This window comes from Ascaphus truei, chromosome 3, assembly GCF_040206685.1.
Source record: "Ascaphus truei isolate aAscTru1 chromosome 3, aAscTru1.hap1, whole genome shotgun sequence".
NCBI classification, from domain to species: domain Eukaryota; kingdom Metazoa; phylum Chordata; class Amphibia; order Anura; family Ascaphidae; genus Ascaphus; species Ascaphus truei.
The window spans coordinates 339,705,292-339,721,378 of NC_134485.1; the positions used below are offsets into that span (position 1 = coordinate 339,705,292).

The following is a 16,087-nucleotide window of genomic DNA, read 5'->3' on the forward strand; positions in this document are numbered from 1 at the left end:
GGGGGGGGGGCAAACGGACTGAGAGTGGGGGCAAACGGACTGAGAGTGGGGGCAAACGGACAAGAGAGGGGCAAACGGACTGAGAGGGGAGGAAAACGGACTGAGAGGGGGCGGGCAAACGGACAGAGTGGAGAGGCAAATGGACTGAGAGGGGGGCAAACGGACTGAGAGGGGGGCGGCAAATGGACTGAGGTGGAGGCAAACGGACTGAGAGGGGGCAAACAGACTGAGAGGGGGGAAATGGACTGAGAGGGGGGGAAACGGACTGAGAGGGGGGGCAAACAGACTGAGAGGGGGCGGGCAAACGGACTGAGGGGGGGTAAACGGACTGAGAGGTGGGGCAAACGGACTGAGGGGGCAAACGGACTGAGAGGGGGCCAACGGACTCAGAGGGGGGGTAAAAGGACTCAGAGGGGGGGCAAACGGACTGAGAGGGGGGGCAAACGGACTGAGAGGGGGGGCAAAAGGACTCAGAGGGGGGAAAATGGACCGAGAGGGGGGCAAACGGACTGAGAGGGGGGGCAAACGGACTGAGAGGGGGGGCAAAAGGACTCAGAGGGGGGAAAATGGACCGAGAGGGTGGCAAATGGACAGAGAGGGAGGGCAAACGGACTGAGAGGGAGGGCAAAAGGACTCAGAGGGGGGCAAATGGACCGAGAGGGGGAGCAAATGGACCGAGAGGGGGGGCAAACGGACCGAGAGGGGGGGCAAATGGACTGAGAGGGGGGAGGGCAAACGGACTGAGGGGGGGGGCAAACGGACTGAGAGGGGGGCAAACGGACAGAGAGGGGGCAAAAGGACAGAGAGGGGGACAAATGGACTGAGAGGGGAGAGGCAAATGGACTGAGAGGGGGGGCAAACGGACAGAGAGGGGGCAAACGGACTTAGAGGGGGCAAACGGACTGAGAGGGGGGGTAAACTGAATGAGAGGGGGGCAAACGGACTGAGAGGGGGGCAAATGGACTGAGAGGGGGGGAAATGGACTGAGAGGGGGGGGAAATGGACTGAGAGGGGGCAAATGGACTGAGAGGAGGGGAAATGGACTGAGAGGGGGGCAAATGGACTGAGAGGGGGCAAACGGAATTAGAGGGGGGCAAATGAACAGAGAGGACGGGCAAACGGACTGAGAGGGGGGAAAAGGGAGAGAGAGGACGGGCAAACGGACTGAGAGGGGGGAAACGGACTGAGAGGGGGGCAAACGGTCTGAGATTGGGAAAAAACTGACTAAGAGGGGGGGCAAACGGAGTGAGGGGGGAGCAAATGGACTGAGAGGGGGGGCAAACCGACTGAGAGGGGGTAAAACGGACTCAGAGGGGGGGCAAAAGGACTCAGAGGGGGGGCAAAAGGACTGAGAGGGGGAAAAAGGACTGAGAGGGGGGCAAAAGGACTGAGAGGGGGCAAATGGACTGAGAGTGGGGGCAAACGGACTGAGAGTGGGGGCAAACGGACTGAGGTGGGGGCAAATGGACTGAGGGGGGGGGGGCAAACGGACTAAGGGGGGGGGCAAACGGACTGAGAGTGGGGGCAAACGGACTGAGGTGGGGGCAAATGGACTGAGGGGGGGGGGCAAACGGACTGAGGGGGGGCAAACGGACTGAGAGTGGGGGCAAACGGACAAGAGAGGGGCAAACGGACTGAGAGGGGAGGAAAACGGACTGAGAGGGGGTGGGCAAACTGACAGAGTGGAGAGGCAAATGGACTGAGAGGGGGGCAAACGGACTGAGAGGGGGGCGGCAAATGGACTGAGGTGGAGGCAAACGGACTGAGAGGGGGCAAACGGACTGAGAGGGGGGCAAACAGACTGAGAGGGGGGGAAATGGACTGAGAGGGGGGGAAATGGACTGAGAGGGGGGGCAAACGGACTGAGAGGGGGCGGGCAAACGGACTGAGGGGGGGTAAACGGACTGAGAGGTGGGGCAAACGGACTGAGGGGGCAAACGGACTGAGAGGGGGCCAACAGACTCAGAGGGGGGGTAAAAGGACTCAGAGGAGGGGCAAACGGACTGAGAGGGGGGACAAAAGGACTCAGAGGGGGGCAAATGGACCGAGAGGGGGGGAAAATGGACCGAGAGGGAGGGCAAACGGACTGAGAGGGAGGGCAAAAGGACTCAGAGGAGGGCAAATGGACCGAGAGGGGGAGCAAATGGACCGAGAGGGGGGGCAAACGGACCGAGAGGGGGGGCAAATGGACCGAGAGGGGGGGCAAATGGACCGAGAGGGGGGAGGGCAAACGGACTGAGGGGGGGGGGGCAAACGGACTGAGAGGGAGGCAAACGGACAGAGAGGGGGCAAAAGGACAGAGAGGGGGGACAAATGGACTGAGAGGGGGAGGCAAATGGACTAAGAGGGGGGGCAAATTGACTGAGAGGGGGCAAACGGACTCAGCGGGGGGCAAACGGATTGAGAGGGGTGGGAAATGGACTTAGAGGGGGGCAAACGGACTGAGAGGGGGGGCAAACGGACAGAGAGGAGGCAAACGGACTGAGAGGGGGGCAAACTGAATGAGAGGGGGGCAAACGGACTGAGAGGGGGGCAAATGGACTGAGAGGGGGGGGGAAATGGACTGAGAGGGGGCAAATGGACTGAGAGGGGGGGGAAATGGACTGAGAGGGGGCAAATGGACTGAGAGGGGGCAAACGGACTGAGAGGGGGCAAACGGATGGAGAGGGGAGCAAATGGACTGAGAGGGGGCAAACGGAATTAGAGGGGGGCAAATGAACAGAGAGGACGGGCAAATGGACTGAGAGGGGGGAAAAGGGAGAGAGAGGACGGGCAAACGGACTGAGAGGGGGGGAAACGGACTGAGAGGGGGGCAAACGGTCTGAGATTGGGGAAAAACTGACTAAGAGGGGGGGCAAACGGAGTGAGGGGGGAGCAAATGGACTGAGAGGGGGGGCAAACCGACTGAGAGGGGGTCAAACGGACTCAGAGGGGGGGCAAAAGGACTCAGAGGGGGGGGGGCAAAAGGACTGAGAGGGGGAAAAAGGACTGAGAGGGGGGCAAAAGGACTGAGAGGGGGGCAAATGGACTCAGAGGGGGGGGCAAAAGGACTCGGGGGGGGCAAAAGGACTCAGAGGGGGCAAACGGACTCAGAGGGGGGGCAAAAGGACTCAGAGGGGGGCAAAAGGACTGAGAGGGGGGCAAAAGGACTGAGGGGGCAAAAGGACTGAGGGGGGCAAAAGGACTGAGAGGGGGGCAAAAGGACTCAGGGGTGGGCAAAAGGACTGAGGGGGCAAAAGGACTGAGAGGGGGGCAAAAGGAGTGAGAGGGGGGCAAAAGGACTCAGAGGGGGGCAAACGGACTGAGAGGGGAGCAAAAGGACTGAGGAGGGCAAAAGGACTGAGAGGAGGGGCAAACGGACTCAGAGGGGGGCAAACGGACTGAGAGGGGGGGCAAACTGACTGAGAGGGGGGGCAAATGGACTGAGGGTGGGGCAAACGGACTGAGAGGGGGGGCAAACAGACTGAGATGGGGGGGGAACGGACTGAGAGGTGGGACAAATGGACTGAGGTGGGGGGGCAAACAGACTGAGAGGGGGGGGCAAACGGACTGAGGGGGGCAAACGGACTGAGAGGGGGGGAAAACGGACTGAGCGGGGGAGGCAAACGGACTGGGGGGGGGAAACGGACTGAGAGGGGGGAAAAACGGACTGAGAGGGGAATAAAACGGACTGAGAGGGGGGGCAAACAGACTGAGGGGGGAGCAAACGGACTGAGAAAGGGGGCAAACGGATTGAGAGGGCGTGACAAATGAACTGAGAGGGGGGGCAAACGGACTGAGAGGGAGTAAAAGGACTGAGAGGGAGCAAAAGGACTGAGAGGGGGCAAACGGACTGAGAGGGGGGAAAAACGGACTGAGAGGGGAATAAAACGGACTGAGAGGGGGGGCAAACAGACTGAGGGGGGAGCAAACGGACTGAGAAAGGGGGCAAACGGACTGAGAGGGCGTGACAAATGAACTGAGAGGGGGGGCAAACGGACTGAGAGGGAGTAAAAGGACCGAGAGGGAGCAAAAGGACTGAGAGGAGGGCAAAAGGACTGAGAGGGGGGAAAACGGACTCAGCGGGGGGCAAAAGGACTCAGAGGGAGGCAAAAGGACTCAGAGGGGGCAAACGGACTGAGAGGGGGCAAAAGGACTGAGAGGGGGGGCAAACGGACTGAGAGGGGGGGCAAACGGACTGAGAGGGGGGCAAACGGACTGAGAGGGGGGGCAAACGGACTGAGGGGGCAAACGGAGTGAGGGGGGCAAACGGAGTGAGGGGGCGCAAACAGCGTCAGGGGGGCAGGAGAAAGCGCTGGGGCAGGAGAGAGCGCAGGGGGGGGGGCGAGAGAGAGCAATGGGGGGGAGAGAGAGAACAATGGGGGGGGGAGAGAGAGCAATGGGGGGGAGAGAGAGCAATAGGGGGAGAGAGAGCAATGGGGGGAGAGAGAGAGCAGTGGGGGACACATGCAGACATGGGTTGGGTGTTTCTGTGTTTACGTTTACGTTTCATTCATTGGTTGGCAAAATACATGTGACGCGGCTGCCACTTGAAATAACAACTTCTGTTGTCTCCCTCAAGTGCAGCCACGTCAACGCCTGTACTTCGCCGCCGGGAGTTGTTTCTAGTTTCAAAACTCCCATCAGCAAACATTACAGAGTGAGGAACGTGCGGGCGCTGCGCACGTCGCGTAGCAGCCAGAGTGAGCGGGGCCTTAGGCCTCGTTCAGGGTGCAGGCTTCGGAGGGAGGGCGTGCTGCCGTGCGAGCTGCCGTGGGACACAAAGTATTCAAATTGAATACTGGTTGTCAGGGTAGCAGCTGCCCTGTCTCCGAAGTACGCAGTTGACGCTGGCTACAGTTTCAATAAACAAACCAAGTCGTTTTTTGAAGCTGCAGCAGCATCACTGGAACCTCGGCAGCCAATGAAATCATTCTTGAGAATGATTTCAAGACTGCAACTTGGATCCCTAACCTCAGGTCTGTAGCCCCGCCCCCTCCCCGCCTCCTCAACTCCTGAAAAAGTCTGCTGGGGAGGATGAACACACATCGCCCAGCAGACTGCCGCCCGCCCTCGCGAACGCCCACCCTCCAACTCCTGCCTCTGGCACCCTGAACGAGGCCTTAGGTGTATACCAAAGAGAAGTCACCCAATGTCATATATAGCCAAAGTAATAAACTAGTTAGAATCCTGAAATGGAAGTTAAAACCCATCTGACTGCATAAATGAATTGCTGTGTGAACTTTATTAGTACAGTACGTTTAACTTTTTATAGCAATCTAGAGATGCATACAAATAAAACAATATAAAAGATACTTATATAGGTATATACAAGTCATTGCAAATAAAAGTATTTGTAACCATGTTTCTTTCTTTCTTATTAAAACCAACAATACATATTATATTACAGTGGTAACATTTCAATTTTACTCATTCTTCAAAATGATCAATAAGTTGACATTCAATTCTTCACTTTAATACAATATACTGTATACAAGCAACAGTATAGTGGCTACAACTTTATTATTTGAAACATGCCAATACCTTATACAAAGTTGCAATATGAATATGTTACAAAGATATTTTATAATGTATCGTTACAAGAAGTATCTCAAATATCAAGAAGTATCTCAAAAGTATCTCAAATGTTCTCCCTCGTTTACACCCTAATGTAATAATTCACAATAATTCTCCAACAATAAATGTGTCATATCCCCTCCTTTTTCTGGAGAATGTACTTGCTCCAAAAACTTGCCATTGTAATTGAGAAATATTATGTTGAAATAAATGAAAATGTTTCCTATTGGTGTCTCCTTCTTTTTGCTATTAGGATCATAGGTTCTGATATTACACTAATGCTCATTTTTTTTTATTATTTTCACAGCACATGACGTTTGTCCCACTAATTAACCCATTTAAAAGCAGTGTAATGGTAATAGGATGGGGTAGAGCATCCCAGTTGTTATTTAAAAATCAAAATGTAAAAAAATTGGGGGGGATATGATAAGCAAAGAGCTTATACATACATATACATAGAATAAATCTTTTAAACATGGCATCGAGGTCTAATTAAAGTCAGTCACTATGTTTGAAATGATTGCACACTCCAGTCTTAAAGTCCTGGCCCACTACTTTTTGAAGACCCTAATAAAACTTTCTTCAACAGCCCTTGCAGCCAAAAGCCAGAGCATAAAGTGTTCCACGTATATGTTCAGTTAAAGAAACCATTTTGTTCGGGGGGGGGTGGGGGGGAGGGGGTTACCGCGTAGGCAGAGTCATGTGGTGCAGTTGCTCTCGCGCCCTCTCCTGTACGAAGGCGTCTCGCGCAGGGTCACGTGCTCATTTAAACTCTAGGTCCCAGGCGCTGAGTGAGTAACGGGTTGGGGTGAGAGGAGGAGTGAGGATGAGGCCGTTACTAAGCAGCGCGCTGCTCCTGTGTTGCTGGGCGAGAGGTCTCATGGCTGATAGTGAGACGGATACAGATCTAGGTAAGATGGCAGCGGAAACTAACCCCCCCACAACGTACACATGTACAGGAAGGGAGCGCGTATAGCAAGGTATTGATCCCGGATGTGAGGCTGCAAATAAACACAGGGGGACTTGGCCCCTGGAAAAGTAAACCATGAAAATAGTTTGATTTGTAAGAGTTGATCTCTATGGGGGATCCATAAAATAGGTGAGAACACGCTGTAAGTGAGAGTATTGTGTAGCAGTGAATGAGCCTGTATGAGGGAGGCTGCCCGTCAGACTGTCTGTGAGAGGGAGGCTGCCCGTCAGACTGTCTGTGAGAGGGAGGCTGCCCGTCAGACTGTCTGTGAGAGGGAGGCTGCCCGTCAGACTGTCTGTGAGAGGGAGGCTGCCCGTCAGACTGTCTGTGAGAGGGAGGCTGCCCGTCAGACTGTCTGTGAGAGGGAGGCTGCCCGTCAGACTGTCTGTGAGAGGGAGGCTGCCCGTCAGACTGTCTGTGAGAGGGAGGCTGCCCGTCAGACTGTCTGTGAGAGGGAGGCTGCCCGTCAGACTGTCTGTGAGAGTGAGTCTGCCTGTCAGACTGTCTGTGAGAGGGAGGCTATACAACAAAAACATTGGATGGCGCTCTGACACTCCCGATTAAACCCAGTGATAGTAGTGTAATATAAAGATATGATATATAATGAAAATTAATAAAGTGCAGACGTGATACATCTACAACACCAAAATAGTGCAACAGTGCAAATATAAATAAATATGAAGCAAGGACCTCCACTCAACCCTTAAACCCTTATTGAGATTGGCGGCACGTGCAGCCGATTCCCCGGTCTGCAGCTCACTGCAGGAAGAGAGACCGGGGGGGGGGGGGGGTGCGTGACGGGGGCGCGGCCATGACGTCACCCGGCAGGTTCGCCCTCATTGGCTGAACCGCCGGGGGGCGTGCCTTATCGCTAGTCGCGAGTCCTGCTCTCAATTCTATTGAGAGCAGGAGAAACTCTCGCCCCAGCGCTGCGGCCCCCCCTCGCAGCGGGCCCGGCGCCATTGAGGGGAGGGCTCTCGTCCGTGCAGCGTCCACCACAGCGGGCGCTGCAGTAGGTAGCGGGGCAAGGCCTTAGCATGCAGCAGTGCATTACGATAATTGTCTTTGCGATAAATATCGCTTTGAACTCTTGTTCAAATCTATAACTAAACAGAGATCCAAAAACTGAATGTGACGCCCATGAAATTGTGTGCAAACTGTAAATTGAGCGTATTGTTACTAAGATGGTAAAAAAAAAAAAAAGCATGAGATCCTGGACGGAACCTCTCCAGATACAAGTAATCAATGTAGCGCTTGTATAGCACCACATTGTGACGAAATGGATTCCTATCTCCAAACATGTGGGACATTTCCCACCAACATGTTGGCGTAGAATGGGGCAAAGCAAGTCCCCATCGCGGTCCCACGTGTTTGGAGATAGTACTGACCACCAAAATGGAAATAACTATTCGTAATGCACTGCTGCATGCTAAGAGCTGTCATAGTCGATACCTGTTCAAAGGCATACAGAGAGGACAATTTCTGCATCTTCACAGAAATTGTTCCTCAATTGATGACTTTAAAACTAGATCCTGTGATTTAAAAGAACGTTTCTTACAAAAGGGCTACAGTAGTCATGATTTGGATGAGGCTTTTGAGTATGCACTGTCACGAAATAGGACGGATCTCATCACCATGACAGATATCAATAAGAATAAAAATAAGAATTTTGGTATCAATGCTCAACCATACACGACTGCTAATGAACCACCTTATTGTATAACTCAATATAGTGGCCAAGCTACAGCTATTATCAGAAAACATTGGTCTATTCTTTCTTTAGATCCTCATATACTGTACATGATATGGTATGCAACGATCCCAAAATTGTTTTCTCTAAATCTCAAACTTTAGGCAACCGTATTTCTCCAAGCATGTTTCAAGCATGCAATATGATTAGAAAAGGATTTTTCCATCACTTAGGGGTTCACATAAATGTGGACATTGTAATAGCTGTCCCAATATTCAGAGAACAACAACTTTTGAGAATAAGGACAAAACTCATATATATGGAATTAAATCTTTTATTACATGCCAGACTAATCATGTTGTATACCTTCTCATATGTGGTTGTCTTAAACAATATGTGGGATTAACCACAAGTTTATTCAAGGTGCGCATACAGGAACATGTTAGACTGACTGCTAACAAGGATACCAATCATCCAGTTTCCAAGCACTTTCTGGAGTGTCAATCGGGTTCTCTTGGATCATTTAAATGTATAGCGTTGGAACATATTCCTGTTCCCAAGAGAGGTGGCAATCGGGCTAGGACGCTGCATCAGAGAGAGGCATTTTGGATCTTTACTCTGCATATACTCCAACCACATGGACTCAACTCTGAGTGGGATCTGGGGTGCTTCCTCTGATGCATTGTCAAACCTTTTATTGTACTTTGCGCTTGTATGAATTAACATTCGCATTTGGTTTCTAAGATCTATTGCTAGTAGAATATAGATATTTTTTTTGTTTAAGATTGCTATGTATATCAGCTTTCTTATTATATTAATATGACGTTACACAAGATTTATTTCTCCTTTAAAAATTGATTTTGAAATTCTATTGTTAGTCTGGGCTACGGCCCCCTATGGGTTAAAGTATCAATTTAGTTCTGTAAGAATTGACTTCTGACTTCAAATTTGGATACATACCGGGATATATTATAATCTTGATTTTGTTATTGTGTTCCAATAGACACTACCCTTAGGGTTCCTTCTTTACACACTACTTTTTCTCTTGGAGATTAAATCCTTGTGATATGTTATACTATTAGTGATTGAGTTGCTAGTTATGCGTTTTTCATTACATTTCAAGCTTCATTAACATGTACTTTCCTTTCAATATGCATAAGTTTCAAGTTGAAGCATTAAACATCATGCATCATTTGCAACATATGTATTTAGGATTCATTATGCTCTAATTTATTAAGGTGTAACACTACATATTTTTTTGAATTGAAGTACTTACAATGGTGCATTTAAATTTAAACTTCAGATTGACTTTGGTTCAAACCATAAATTGAACAATATGGTGCATTTCTATATTTGACTTTGCATGTTTACAATTTAGCATCTTTCAATTGAGTCTCAGTACATGTGATATGTTTATTTAATTTTATTCAATCAATGCGTCAGCATAATCATATCCTCAATCCGCTGTGTCTGATGGGGTTTTTTTCTTTTAATTATTCAGAACGTATAAACATGCTCACTTCCTGCAAGTCCTATACTTCTTGAGAAAGCACAAACAATTGCGTGGGTGGTCTACTCTGTCATTTTTTAACCACTCACATATGCCATAATAAAGCCTTTAAATGTTTCATACCTGGGTACCCCATTTTTTCATATGGTTCCTGTTTTTGAGGACTGCCTGAATATTGTCTGAGTGCCCTGAATCTCTCCAACTCTGCTGCTTAAGAGAAATCAAACCATTATTAATAAACAGTACTAAAACACCAGCACCCATAAAAAAAGAATAATAAATATATTAGTATAAAATATGGGTAAAGATAATAACAAATAAGATAACAGTGCTGCACACCTAATCAAAATCACAATAAAGCAAGATACTTGCGATTAAATACCGGTGCTCCTGGGTCAGGGAAATTCTGTAACTCAAACTCCTAGACTATGACACATATCAGATAATCCAAAGCACTACGGAATTTCACAATTTTATTACAAAGCTAAGCACAACGTTTCGACCTCTGAGGTCTTTCTCAAGTGACTGCTTAGCTTTATAATACATTTTTGAAATTCCGTAGTGCCTTGGATTATCTGATACGTGTTAAAGATAATAACAGACATGTAGATAATTATAAAAACGACTATAAATATGCGTCCCGCCACCAGCGTAACAAATGTTATAAAAACACCCCTAGCTCTGTCGACATTAAATCCTAGAGGTACCAAAGTTTTTAACTTATAGATCCAAAAAGTCTCACTTTTAGTGAGCTCAAGGTTCCTATCACCTCCCTTCCAATGAGTCTTCACATGCTCTAACCGTGTGAATCTCAAACTAGTGGAGTTCCCCTGATGGTGTTTGAGAAAATGGTTGGACAAAAGGTGTGTGGTAACTTTCCGCCTAATGTTGCCCACATGTTCTAATACTCTAACTTTAATGGGTCTCGTTGTTTTACCCACGTACTGTAACCCACAGTGACATTCAAGGAGATAAATAACATGTTCTGTTCTACAGGTGATAGGTTTGGTAATCTCAAATCTCTCTTTGGTGACTTTGGAGATAAAGCCAAACTTATCTGGGGCTCTAAAGCTACATGTAGTACATCTATAAAAACCTTTTGATCTGCGGTAACCAGACCTCAGAAAAGCAGTTATTGATGCTCATTAGTCTAGAAAGGGTTACAAAACCACGTCTGAGAATTTAAGACTCCACCAATCCACTGTTAGACAGAAAGTTAAAGACCACAGTCACTCTACCCAGGGGCGGTCGTCCTACAAAATCTTTTCCAAGGAGGTGCATGCAGGCAAGATGGCCGCCGAGCTGAAGAGCTCCTCCGATCCTGGGCATAGCACTCCATTTAAAGCAACATCGGGGACATTTAACCAGAAAAAAGAAAGTGTTGGAAAAAGCGCTTAAATATAATGCATAAAATGTGTATACTCAATGTGATAAAAATAAAATTAATCTAAAACAAGAGTACAAAGAAGCTCACATGTATGTGTGAGGTAGGCAGCCTGATAACCCTGACTGAACAAAGTCAGGAAACATACAGGGAAAACATAAATACAGACAGGCGCCTTGGAAAATAAAGTCCAACAAATATCCAGATACACTGGCAAGAGCTATGCTCCTTGTGGGACAGTCCTGTTCATCCGGATCAACCTTGTAACTTCGTTGAAGGCATCCGAGATATATTAAATAAAGCACAAAGATATTACATAGTGTATACTGCTGTAAATATAGGACAAACTAACATATAACACTAATGAACAACACTGACTAACAAAAGACAGAAAACAAACAAAATTTAACATACAAACACAAGGCTGTAAACACAATGTAAACTAATTTATTAAAATATAAAATGGACACAAAATATCCATAAAAAGAAGGTTCTCTGTTTAAGGCGATCTGGTGGTTAAAACCAGAATCCTACTTACAACAGGGCAAGTTAAAGCTCGCATGTGTGTCCAAATCTTTAGCAAGGCAGCTGCTGTTCTCCAACAGCACAGGCGTCTGCAGCTCCAGTGGCAATGCTGTTTGTGTGTTCTGTGAAGGCACATGCTAGGGGGGAGGGGCTGCTCCTGGGTGCTGGATACACAAGGGCTTCAGCTGCTGTGCAAACACTTCCTCTGGTAGCCGTGACCTCTTCTTTGTACTCTTGTTTTAGATTAATTTTATTTTTATCACATTGAGTATACACATTTTATGCATTATATTTAAGCGCTTTTTCCAACACTTTCTTTTTTCTGGTTAAATATTCCCGATGTTGCTTTAAATGGAGTGCTATGCCCAGGATCGGAGGAGCTCTTCAGCTCGGCGGCCATCTTGCCTGCATGCACCTCCTTGGGAAAGATTTTGTAGGACGACCGCCCCTGGGTAGAGTGACTGTGGTCTTTAACTTTCTGTCTGACAGTGGATTGGTGGAGTCCTAAATTCTTAGACGTGGTTTTGTAACCCTTTCTAGACTAATGAGCATCAATAACTGCTTTTCTGAGGTCTAGTTACCGTAGATCAAAGGTTTTTATGGATGTACTAAATGCAAAGCATGTAGCTTTAGAGCCCCAGGACTGTCCCACAAGGAGCATAGCTCTTGCCAGTGTATTGGGGACATTTAGCCTCAATGAGAAACGTTATGTTTGGCGAAAACCAAACACTGCGTTCGAACAGAAGAATCTCATCCCAACCGTCAAGCATGGTGGTTGGTGTGGGATGGTTTGGAGCTGCTTTGCTGCCTCAGGACCTGGATGGATTGCTATCATTAACACAATCATGAATTCTGCATTGTATCAGAAGATTCTGGAGGAGAATGGCAGGCCATCAATCCGTGAGCTGAATCTGATGCAAACGTGGGTCATGCCTCAAGACCATGATCCTTAACATATAAGCAGATCTACAAAAGAATGACTACAGAAGAAGATATTCCACATTTTAGAATGTGGGAGCGCCCCAGTTCAAACAACCTCCACACATTTTAGAATGGCCTAGTAAAACTTCAGACCTAAACCCCATCAAAATGTTGTGGCAGGACCTGAAGTGAGCTGTCCAGGCAATGAAGCCCTCAAATGTCACGGAGTTGAAGAAGTGAATGGGCCCAAATTCCCCAAAACTGATTTGAGAGACTGACTAGCAGTTACAGGAAACGCTATGTTAAAGTCATTGCTGCTCAAGGGGGTGCCACCATGTACTAAATCTAGAGGTTCAAATACTTTTTTCACATATGGATATTGAATGTTGAATCATTTGTGGACACATAAATGTTGAAAAAGTCTCTTTTTTTTTCTGTCCTTTGTTTGCTCAGGTTATCTTTATCTATTGGGATTTTCACATTTCAAAACATTAAATGTTATTAGATCTTAATCTAAGGGCTTCACAAACTTTTTCTTGCCATGGTTACATGACATGTTAAAGCAGCAACTCTTACTGTGTTCAAAAAAAAATTTACATTTTTTTTTTTATTGAATTGGGTGTCATCTAGAGCAGGGGGTTTGAGTGTAGGGCTAAATATGGCTGCTGTTAATGAAGGTTCAGCCCTGCAGTACCCCTACCTGCCAATAATAGTTGTATGGGGGGTGAGTGTTTTTTTTTTTTTTGCTGCTTTATTCATTGTAAGGCTGGGGCCATAGAGGGGTGAGGAGTACGGAGCCGCGCTGACACTCGCAGGCGAGCCAGCGGGCGCGATCAGAGGCGGGGGGAGAATGAGGGAGGCGGGGCATTGACGTCGCTGGGCCAATCGCCTGCGACGCACCGACGTCAACGTCACGGCGCCGTGACATTGACGCTGCTCCGCGCTGATTGGATGTTTTCAGCCGACAGTGTGCTAAAAATCAGCTTGGCTGTCGGCTGAAAAATCCAGCGCCTCAGCACGCCTGCGGACGCTCGCGTGCGACCCCTATCAAGGCATCCTCATTGAGGATGCAGGGGCTCAGCGCGGAGCGTCCGCACGGCTCAGGGTGGCCTGTCCTTCTATGGACTCGGCCTAACACCGCCGGAAGAAGATATCTCAAAAGCTCGCACAAATAAAAGCATTTATTTAGCCACAGAACAGTATTGTCTATTCGTTTTTGATTATCAAAGCTCGGCTAACACGGTACCGATACCTCTTTATACAGATGCAGCCATGAGTATCCGAACACTTGCCTTGGAAAATCTGGGGCAATCTCCCAGTAATGCTGCAACATTTCTGGGACATTTCTGTAGACAGACTAAAGGCCCATCGGATTAACACTGCGGGGGTCCCTGGCAGTCCCAGTCAGTTTGAATGGGACTGACAGGGACCCCCGCTGTGTTAGTCTGATGGGCCATTAGTCTGTCTGCAGAAATGTTGCAGCATTACTGGGAGATTGCCCCAGATTTTCCAAGGCAAGTGTTCGGATACGTGTGTGTGTGAAAACGATGGTACACCCTCTTTGAATTCTATGGTTTTACATATCAGGACATAACAATCATCTGTTCCTTAGCAGGTCTTAAAATTAGGTAAATACTACCTCAGATGAACAACACATGACATATTACAGCGTGTCATGATTTATTTAACAATAAAGCCAAAATGGAGAAGCCACGTGTGAAAAACTAAGTACGCCTTATGATTCAATAGCTTGTAGAACCACCTTTAGCAGCAATAACTTGAAGTAATCGTTTTCTGTATGACTTTATCAGTCTCCTACATCGTTGTGGAGGAATTTTGGCCCACTCTTCTTTACAACGTTGCTTCAGTTCATTGAGGTTTGCGGGCATTTGTTTATGCACAGCTCTCTTAAGGTCCTGCCACAGCATTTCATTCGGGTTGAGGTCTGGATTTTGACTGGGTCATTGCAACACCTTGATTCTTTTCTTTTTCAGCCATTCTGTTGTAGATTTGCTGGTGTGCTTGGGATCATTGTCCTGTTGCATGACCCAATTTCGGCCAAGCTTTAGCTATCGGACAGATGGCCTCACATTTGACTCTAGAATACTTTGGTATACAGAGGAGTTCATGGTCGACTCAATGACTGCAAAGTTCCCAGTTCCTGTGCTGCAAAACAAGCCCAAATCATCACCCCTCCACCACTGTGCTTGACAGTTGGTATGAGGTGTTTGTGCTGATATGCTGTGTTTGGTTTTTGCCAAATGTGGCGCTGTGCATTATGGCCAAACATCTCCACTTTGGTCTCGTCTGTCCAAAGGACATTGTTTCAGAAGTCTTGTGGTTTGTTCAGATGCAACTTTGCAAACCTAAGCCATGCTGCCATGTTCTTTTTAGAGAGAAAAGGCTTTCTCCTGGCAACCCTTCCAAACAAACCATACTTGTTCAGTCTTTTTCTAATTGTACTGTCATGAACTTTAACATTTAACATGCTAACTGAGGCCTGTAGAGTCTGAGATGTAACTCTTGGGCTTTTTGCAATTTCTCTGAGCATTGCACGGTCTGAATTTGCTGGGACGTCCACTCCTGGGAAGATTTGCAACTGTCTTGAATGCTTTCCACTTTTGAATAATCTTTCTCACTGTAGAATGATGGACTTTAAATTGTTTGGAAATGGCCTTATAACTCTTCCCAGATTGATGGGCAGCAACAATTGCTTCTCTATGATCATTGCTGATGTCTTTCCTCCTTGGCATTGTGTTAACACACACCTGAATGCTCCAGATCAAGAAACTGCTAAAACTTTGGCTTTTATAGAGGTGGTCACGCTAGCTGATGATCAATTAATCAAGGGCATTTGATTAGCAGCACATGTCTGCTACTTAGCATCTTAATTCCTATGGAAGCATTAAGGGTGTACTACAACCCCTGCTCCCTGAGATTCTTACCCCTAAAGCGGTTGCTGGTATCTCATATTTTAAAAGGTCCTGTGTCAAGCAGGCCAATAGGAAGCCACAAAAAATGTTATGGATTCCTATTGGCCCAGGCTCTTCAAACATACATTTTCCATACCCAGCCAAGCTGCTAATGGCAGCTCCTCTAGAGGCAAGTATCTCAGGAAGCAGGGGATCCCTGGAGATGAAATATTAATGCGGTTCAGCTCTTTTGACCATCTGATTCCCACATAGTCAAAAAAAAATCTCCCCACGGGAACATTAGAGGTTTCCTAATGGCATTGGTTGTGCCTATGTCGCAAAACAGAAGACCCCAAGAGGTAGGGTAAAAAAGCAACCCTGAATTATGCACTCAATGCCTTTTTGACCCTACCTCTTGGGGTCCTCTGTTTTGCTATATATGTTTACCCTTTTGCACCTTCAGTTTTTAGGACCTTTCACATATGAGAGCAGTCTGATTCATCAGGTTTTTGTGCCTAGGTCATCAATGATTGGTAATAACTATCCATCTTTAGTAAGTAAACGCCTATATGAAGTTGGTGAATGTGCTGGGTAGAGATCTAAAAATTCTAGGGATACG

The 16,087-nt window shown here is 47.6% G+C and overlaps 1 protein-coding gene across 1 annotated transcript in view; it reads left to right on the plus strand.

The window, feature by feature from the left end:
* Positions 1-6,320: 6,320 nt before the first annotated feature.
* Positions 6,321-16,087, plus strand: part of TMPRSS12 (transmembrane serine protease 12) — a 72,124-nt gene continuing 62,357 nt past the window's right edge. The window contains exon 1 of the mRNA XM_075591654.1: positions 6,321-6,467. Coding sequence (XP_075447769.1) covers positions 6,383-6,467 — 85 coding nt within the window. The 5' untranslated portion in view covers positions 6,321-6,382. The remainder of the gene's footprint in view (positions 6,468-16,087) is intronic.